This window comes from Rana temporaria, chromosome 1, assembly GCF_905171775.1.
Source record: "Rana temporaria chromosome 1, aRanTem1.1, whole genome shotgun sequence".
Classification (NCBI taxonomy): domain Eukaryota; kingdom Metazoa; phylum Chordata; class Amphibia; order Anura; family Ranidae; genus Rana; species Rana temporaria.
In genome coordinates, this window is record NC_053489.1 from 188,037 (window position 1) to 197,181 (window position 9,145).

The window sequence follows — 9,145 nt, forward strand, 5'->3', positions numbered from 1 at the left end:
TCTGGGGAACATGGCTCCTCCTCCTCTCTGTGGTTGGATCTTCTGAGTCGTGTTCTCCTTCAACTCTGTGAAGGGTTTGAGGATTTCTCACTTCATGGCATTCCTTCCATCAACGTAGACCTTACCTCTGATTGGACAGGTGCTTGTTAGGTGGTAGGGGGAGGGGGGTAGCATTGAGCTTCCCTTTAGGGCCCCACACCACACTGGTCCTTCTAAACACCACTAATGAGGCAAGGCATTGGCCCCCTTCTTCCAGCTTTGGTGGCCCCTGATGTAGATCCATGGTAACAATATTCTAATATTTAAAGGGGCTCCACATCTAGGGGCACCCACAGCGGACCCCCCCCCCCCCCCAAAAAAAAACATTTCAGCTGGTTCTGTGTTATAACTGATGGCCGTCTATTGCAGCTACCAGAAATTTTTGGGCTCCTTACACAGCTTAATGCCTGTGCCCCCCCCCCCCCCCCCGGGCCTGACCACTAACATTCCTCAGGGCCCGCCCACTGGCCGTCCCCACTGAATCCGCCCCCCATGGCCGTCCCCACTGAATCCGCCCCCTCTGGCCGTCCCCACTGAATCCCCCCCCCTCTGGCCGTCCCCACTGAATCCTTCCCCACTGAATCCGCCCCCCATGGCCGTCCCCACTGAATCCACCCCCCATGGCCGTCCCCACTGAATCCACCCCCCATGGCCGTCCCCACTGAATCCACCCCCCATGGCCGTCCCCACTGAATCCGTCCCCCCACTGGCCGTCCCCACTGAATCCACCCCCCATGGCCGTCCCCACTGAATCCACCCCCCATGGCCGTCCCCACTGAATCCGTCCCCCCACTGGCCGTCCCCACTGAATCCGCCCCCCATGGCCGTCCCCACTGAATCCACCCCCCATGGCCATCCCTACTGAATCCACCCCCCACTGGCCTTCCCCACTGAATCCGCCCCCCACTGGCCTTCCCCACTGAATCCGCCCCCCACTGGCCATCCCCACTGAATCCGTCTCCCCGCTGAATCCGTCTCCCCGCTGAATCCGTCTCCCCGCTGAATCCGTCTCCCCGCTGAATCCGTCTCCCCTCTGAATCCGTCTCCCCTCTGAATCCGTCTCCCCGCTGAATCCGTCTCCCCGCTGAATCCGTCTCCCCGCTGAATCCGTCTCCCCGCTGAATCCGTCTCCCCGCTGAATCCGTCTCCCCGCTGAATCCGTCTCCCCGCTGAATCCGTCTCCCCGCTGAATCCGTCTCCCCGCTGAATCCGTCTCCCCGCTGAATCCGTCTCCCCGCTGAATCCGTCTCCCCGCTGAATCCGTCTCCCCGCTGAATCCGTCTCCCCGCTGAATCCGTCTCCCCGCTGAATCCGTCTCCCCGCTGAATCCGTCTCCCCGCTGAATCCGTCTCCCCGCTGAATCCGTCTCCCCGCTGAATCCGTCTCCCCGCTGAATCCGTCTCCCCGCTGAATCCGTCTCCCCGCTGAATCCGTCTCCCCGCTGAATCCGTCTCCCCGCTGAATCCGTCTCCCCGCTGAATCCGTCTCCCCGCTGAATCCGTCTCCCCGCTGAATCCGTCTCCCCGCTGAATCCGTCTCCCCGCTGAATCCGTCTCCCCGCTGAATCCGTCTCCCCGCTGAATCCGTCTCCCCGCTGAATCCGTCTCCCCGCTGAATCCGTCTCCCCGCTGAATCCGTCTCCCCGCTGAATCCGTCTCCCCGCTGAATCCGTCTCCCCGCTGAATCCGTCTCCCCGCTGAATCCGTCTCCCCGCTGAATCCGTCTCCCCGCTGAATCCGTCTCCCCGCTGAATCCGTCTCCCCGCTGAATCCGTCTCCCCGCTGAATCCGTCTCCCCGCTGAATCCGTCCCCCCACTGAATCCGCCCCCCACTGGCCTTCCCCACTGAATCCACCCCCCACTGGCCTTTCCCACTGAATCCACCCCCCCCCCCCCACTGGCCGTCCCCACTGAATCCGCCCCCCACTGGCCGTCCCCACTGAATCCGCCCCCCACTGGCCGTCCCCACTGAATCCGCCCCCTCTGGCCGTCCCCACTAAATCCGCCCCCTCTGGCCGTCCCCACTGAATCCACCCCCCTTGGCCGTCCCCACTGAATCCGCCCCCCCCCACTGAATCCGCCCCCCCCCCCCCACTGGCCATCCCCACTGAATCCGCCCCCCCCCCCCCCCACTGGCCGTCCCCACTGAATCCACCCCCACTGGCCTTCCCCAATGAATCCGCCCCCCACTGGCCTTCCCCACTGAATCCGCCCCCCCCCCCCCCCCCCCACTGGCCGTCCCCACTGAATCCACCCCCCTTGGCCGTCCCCACTGAATCCACCCCCCCCCCCCCCCCCCACTGGCCGTCCCCACTGAATCCGCCCCCCACTGGCCGTCCCCACTGAATCTGCCCCCCACTGGCCGTCCCCACTGAATCCACCCCCACTGGCCGTCCCACTGGCTGTCCCACCGAGTCTTGCAGTTTACACACTTTTGTGTTAAAACTCTTAAAAATGACTATGTGAACATGAAACCAATCCATTAAAAGAGACATCCCGATCCAGCAAAGAGAGAGTTCCATATATTAAGAAATGAGACATCCCAATCCAGCAAAGAGAGAGTTCCATATATTAAGAAATGAGACATCCCAATCCAGCAAAGAGAGAGTTCCATATATTAAGAAATGAGACATCCCAATCCAGCAAAGAGAGAGTTCCATATATTAAGAAATGAGACATCCCAATCCAGCAAAGAGAAAGTTTGATATATTCAGCAGAGACATCCCAATCCAGCAAAGAGAAAGTTTGATATATTCAGCAGAGACATCCCAATCTAGCTAAGAGATGGCCCAATCCAACAGAGAGACATCCCTGTATAGCAAAGAGACAGTCGCAGCACAGGTCCACATCCAGCAACATTGTCAATCGATTGACCATTGTGATATCTACTAACGTGTCTCCAGACCAGTCCACAGTGAGCGCTGAGCAGTCCTGCGGGCGACACGCAGTGCGGCTCTTCAACGTGGCTGAACTACAACTGGCACGGGGCCCCAAACCAGGATCTTGTCTGCAGGGAGAGGCGGAGCGCAGATGATATCACTCCACCCCCACCCCCCCACAGCTATACCTAAGTGAGCTGCATCGGCTCACTCGGTGCCCGCCCCTGCTTCAGAAATGTCTAGTTACTACAGCAGCAACAACTCGGTGGTTGGGTCCCGGGCCCCTCGGGACACCGGGCCCCCCCAATGGCTGCCCTGACTGCACTGCACTCATGTAATCCCTGAGGGGAACAGAACACAAACTGCTGGAGGCGGGGCATCTGCTGTATTAGTCTGGTTAAGTCCCGCCCCTTTCCCGCGTGATCCCATCCAGCCAAGTGGAAAGCTTATCTAGAGGGATCGCTGGTTCCACCCATGGTTGTGTAGATCAGTGTGGACTGCCGACAGATGAGTGGGGGGGGGGGGGGGCTTCATAATTTGAGGTTTTCTTATCTGTTTTTTTTCTTCTTCTCTCCACAGTTATAACCACTTGGTGACGACGTGCCCGGGACTCCACCAGATCACGGACGTCGTACGCGGCAGCCTCAGGGACCGGTTCAGTCACCCGTCCGGAGGCCCCGGGAACAGCAAGAGACGTTACTTCGGGGTCGACGTCTACAACCCACCCCCCCAGCCGGGGTCTGACCACTCCCAGGTCATCGTTCACCAGATCACCATGGCCCTCCCCTTCCAGGCCGAGATCCTATTCGAGTCGGACAGTTTTCTGGAGCGCTCGGAGCACCTTTCCGGAAAGACGCTGACCGCCGAGCTGGAGCGGCACAAGGAGGACATGGCCGAGCGGTTCCGGCAGATGTTTCGGCTGGAGGGGAAGGGCTTCATCCCACAGCAGGTGGCTTTCGCTCAGGCCGCCCTTTCCAACATGGTGGGCGGGATGGGCTATTTTTATGGCAGCTCCTTGGTCCAGTCCCGGTACAATCCAGAACCTGTGGCCTATCCGTTGGCTCCCCTCTTCACCGCCGTCCCGTCGCGTTCCTTCTTCCCTCGCGGCTTCCTCTGGGACGAGGGGTTCCACTTGCTGCTGATCGCCCGCTGGAACCCGACTCTGGCCTGGCAGTCTCTGGGTCACTGGCTGGATCTGATCAACGCCGACGGCTGGATCCCGCGGGAGCAGATCCTCGGACCCGAGGCGCGCAGTAAAGTGCCCTCCGAATTTGTCGTCCAGCGGGATGAGAACGCCAACCCTCCCACCTTGTTCCTGGCGTTGCGCCAGCTGCTGGCAGGCGGGAACGTTCCCCCGGAAGGGCGTCAGATTCTTCGGCGGGCGTTTCCTCGCCTCCAGACCTGGTATGGCTGGTTCAACGAGACGCAGAACGGGCCACTTCCGCACACCTACCGATGGCGCGGGCGGGACAGGGACACCCTGCAGTTTCTGAACCCGAAAACGCTGACGTCTGGCCTGGACGATTACCCGCGGGCCTCTCACCCCTCGGACGATGAGCGGCACGTGGACTTGAGGTGCTGGATGGCCTTGGCGTCGGAGGTGATGGCGAGCATCTGCGACCTGCTGGGAGAAGATGGCGGCCGGTACAAGGAGTCGCACTCGGCGCTCGCCGACAATTCCCTCTTAGATAAGCTCCACTGGTTCGAGAGGCTCGGGGCTTACGCCGATTACGGGAACCACACGCAGAACACGGTGCTGGAGTGGGAGCGGCCGCGGCCCTTTCCCGGGCAGGACCCGCGTAGCGTCCCCCCTCCGAGGCTGATTAGGGTGGTGAGGAAGGCCCCGAAGTTGCAGTATGTCGGCGCTCTGGGCTACGTGTCCCTCTTCCCGTTCCTCCTGCAGCTCCTGTCCCCCGACTCCCCCAAACTGGGCCGAGTCCTGGACCAGCTCCGGGACCCCGACAAACTCTGGACGCCGTATGGCATCCGCTCCTTGTCCAAGAGCAGCCCCATGTATATGCAACGCAACACGGAACACGACCCGCCCTACTGGAGGGGCCCCATATGGATCAACATGAACTACCTGGCGGTGAGGGCCCTGCACCACTACAGCCAACTGGAGGGCCCGCACCGGGAGAAGGCCACCAGCGCGTACCGCGAGCTCCGCATCAACCTCATTGCTAATCTGTACCGGCAGTACATAGATACAGGTTTTCTCTGGGAGCAGTATAACGACCAGACAGGCCGAGGGCAGGGGTGTCACCCGTTCACCGGATGGAGCTCCCTGGTCGTCCTGATCATGGCTGAGGAATACTGAGGCTGAGCATGATGTGGGGGGGGGGGGGCGCTCTGCAGGGGGTCTCCGTCCTTCTGTAAAATACAGGCTAAGGGGGGGGGGGGGGGACACCACCGGAGTCCGTTTTTATGGACAGTGATTGGGCTGGCCGCTCCGCGTGGTCTTCCTGTGGTTGTCCCGGATCCTGAACAGCTTTTCTAGGGCTCTCTGATGGCATTTTGTACTATTCCCTGTTTTAAAAAGAGAACCTGTCATTGGTACATACATTGCAAACTGGCAAAAATAGAATGACCCCTTTGGGACTCCTTCAATCCCGATGCCTCCTCTCCCCGGCCTGGGAGCAGCAAACGCATGCCATGGGAGCAGATGGTGGCTCCAGGTTAGAGGTCAGGCTCCACCACTATCCCATAATGCTATGAGATGACCACCTCTTGGTAAATTGCATTGTAAGAAGAGGTGTGTGTCTTAAGTTTGGAACGGCGTGACCACTAGATAAAGCAACCCTGAACTTTGGCACATGCACAGATATTGGCTCCAGGTCAGAGGTCAGGCTCACACATCTCGACTATTGGTAGGTTTCATCACATGGCATTGTGGGGAGGGGGTGTGTCTTCAGTGAACACAACACATGCACAGATAACTTCTCCCATTCAGAGGTCAGGCTCGTCCTCCCCATCCCATAATACTGGGCCAAGTTAGAAGTTAGGATTACCCTTCACCCCCCACCATCCCATAATACTACGAGATGACCATCTCTTGGTAGGTTTCATCACATTGCATTGTGGTAAAGGGGGAGTGTCTTATCCCCAATTTGGGTCAAAGCAACCCCGAGCATGGCACATACACCGATTTTGTTTAGGTCAAAGATCAGGCTCATCCTCCCCATCCCGTAAAACTAGTCCAAGTTGGAGGTCAGGCAAGTTGGAGGTCAGATGTTGGCTTCAGATCAGGACCCACCATCCCGTAGGACCCATCTTCTTCAATTTGGGTCAAAGCAACCCGGAGCATGGCACATATACACAGATAGGGCTCATCCTTCCCATCCCATAAAACTAGGCCAAGTTGGAGGTCAGGCAAGTTGGAGGTCAGATGTTGGCTTCAGATCAGGACCCACCATCCTGTAGGACCCATCGTCTTCAATTTGGGTCAAAGCAACCCCGAGCATGGCACATACACTGATTTTGTTTAGGTCAAAGATCAGGCTCATCCTTCCCATCCCATAAAACTAGGCCAAGTTGGAGGTCAGGCAAGTTGGAGGTCAGATGTTGGCTTCAGATCAGGACCCACCGGAGCATGGCACATATACACAGATAGGGCTCATCCTTCCCATCCCATAAAACTAGGCCAAGTTGGAGGTCAGGCTTTCCCTCCCCCCACCAACCCGTAATTTCTATGAGATGACCATCTCTTGGTAGGTTTCTCTACACTGCATTGTGGGCATCCTGGTCATGGCACATGATATTGGCTTCAGATCAGGGGCCAATCTTGTTCCTCGTCCCATAATACTAGGCCGGGTCAGTGGTTAGGCTCTCCCTCCAAACTTGGCACATGCACTAATATTGGTTCAAGGTAAGGGGTCAGGCGTGTCCTCCATCCCATAATACTGTGGGACCATTTCTTGGTAGGTTTCATCACATTGCATTGTGGTAAAGGGGGAGTGTCTTATCTCCAATTTGGGTCAAATCAACCCCGAGCATGGCACATACACCGATATTGTTTATCGGTCAAAGTTTAGGCTCATCGCATAAAACTAGGCCAAGTTGGAGGTCAGGCTCACCCTTTTCCCCCACCATTCCGTAATTTCTATGAGATGACCGTTGGCCCATTGCACTGTGGGCGTCCTGGTCATGGCACATGATGTTGTCTTCAGATCGGGGGCCAATCTTGTTCCTCATCCCGTAATACTAGACCAGGTCAGTGGTTAGGCTCTCCCTCCAAACTTGGCAAATGCACAGATATTGGTTCCAGATAAGAGGTCAGGCGTGTCCTCCATCCCATAATACTGTGGGACCATCCTTTTTGGTATGTTTCATCACAGTGCATTGTGTGGGAGATGGTCTGTCTTCATTTGGGAATCACCGCTATTGGCTCCAAGTCAGGCTTGTTACCCCGTTCTATAATACTTTGCCAGGTCAGAGGTCAGGCTTGTCCCACCCCCATCATCCCGTAATTCTATGAGATGATCGTCTCTTGGTAGATTTACTCACAGTGCATTGTGGGGTGGGGGCGTGTCTTGTCTTCTGAACATGACATATGTACAGATATGGGCTGCAGGTCCAAGGCCAGGCCTGCCCCACCTATAATACCACGGGACCATCTCTTGGTAGGTTTTGTCGCATTGTATTGTGGGGAGGGGGTGCGTCTTCATTTAGGAACCAAATATATTGGCTCCTGGTCAGAGGTCAGAGTGGTTCCCCATCCCATAATACTATGTCAGATCAATGGTTAAGCTGATCCCTCCCCCATCCTGTAATACTATGAGTTGACCATCCCTTGGTAGGTTTCATCAAATTACATTGTGAGGGGGGTGGTATTTGGGGGTCAAGGAGGGGAGACTTCAGAAATCGGGGTTCATTGTCTCCTATTAGCCAGTTGACCATCCTTTTGGTAGGTTCCATCACATTACATTGTGGGGAGGGGGGGCGGTTCTCTGTGGTATTTGGGGGTCAAGGAGGGGAGGACTCTTCAGAAATCGGGGTTCATTGTCTCCTATTAGCCAGTTGGAACCTACCAAGGGATGGTCAACTGGCTAATAGGAGACAATGAACCCCGATTTCTGAAGAGTCCACCCTCCTTGACCCCCGAATACCACAGAGAACCGCCCCCCTCCCCACAATGTAATGTGATGGAACCTACCAAGGGATGGTCATCACATTACATTGTGGGGAGGGGGGCAGTTCTCTGTGGTATTCGGGGGTCAAGGAGGGAGGACTCTTCAGAAATCAGGGTTCGTTGTCTCCTATATGCCAGTTTTTAGTGTATGTACAAATGACCGGTTCTCTTCTCTCCAAAGCTGATATTTCTGTTCTAGGTGGAGAACCGACTGTTGAGTCGCCCCCCCTGGTCTCTGACACCTCTCAAGAACCTCCCTCTGCTGTAGATTATAAAGTGGGGAGATCTTGTCCGTCTATTGCCGAAATGTCAGTTTTGGGTTGAGTTGGCCGTTTTTTTTACATAACGTGTGCCCTGCTGGATCGGGAGCATGCCCCAACCTGTACACGTGACCGAAATAAAAGATTGGTTCCACCCTCCGGGAAGTGTTGATTTTTTTTTTGTGTGTGTGTAAAATGTTAAAGATAACGGATCGGGGGGGGGTGGGATTTCAGAAGGCCTGTTCTTTGCATTAATGGCAGTACAGTGAAACCTCGGATTGCGAGTAACGCAGTTAATGAGCGTTTCGCAATATGAGCGCTGTATTTAAAAAATCCTAACTCGGTTTGCGAGTGTTGTCTCGCAAAACCAGCAGGATTCAAGCCAAAGCGGTGTGCAGTACTGAGGTTTGCCGAGGTCAGCCGAGCTCTCCTCTGGCCTTTCCGGCTGTTACCGAGGCTCTCTGCCCCCCCCCACCTCTGGCCACATGAAGTCAATGCCGAACACATTTTTTGGTTTCCATTGACTTCTATGGGGAAACTCGCTTTGATATGTGAGTGCTTTGGATTACGAGCATTCTCCTGGAATGGACTTTACTCGTAATCTGAGGTTCCACTGTATAGCGTTCCAGATAATGAAGCTACACAGGCGGTTCCTGTTGATAGTTGAGCCATTGATTTTGACATAGAAATCAGGGGAAGAGGCACGTAGGGGAGGAAATATGAGCTCGGTTTTGGCTAGGTTGACTGACATCCAGGCTAATATGTCTGTTAGTTAGTGATACATATGGATTTGGGTGTCATCAGCGTAGAGATGATATTGAAAGCCATAGGAAGCAATCA

General features: G+C 56.1%; 1 protein-coding gene and 1 long non-coding RNA gene across 2 annotated transcripts; both read left to right on the forward strand.

Moving 5' to 3' along the window:
* Positions 1-3,491: 3,491 nt before the first annotated feature.
* On the forward strand, positions 3,492-5,254 carry MOGS (mannosyl-oligosaccharide glucosidase; the record flags this gene model as incomplete). The annotated part of the gene is made up of 1 exon (XM_040328277.1): positions 3,492-5,254. A coding segment is annotated over one exon (1,743 nt), but the record flags the coding sequence as incomplete, so codon positions are not given.
* A 64-nt stretch (positions 5,255-5,318) lies between these two features.
* Positions 5,319-7,930, forward strand: LOC120917224. Its single transcript, XR_005744181.1, has 3 exons — positions 5,319-6,281; positions 6,569-7,713; positions 7,825-7,930. It is a non-coding gene; the product is annotated as an uncharacterized LOC120917224 (long non-coding RNA).
* Positions 7,931-9,145: the final 1,215 nt, after the last annotated feature.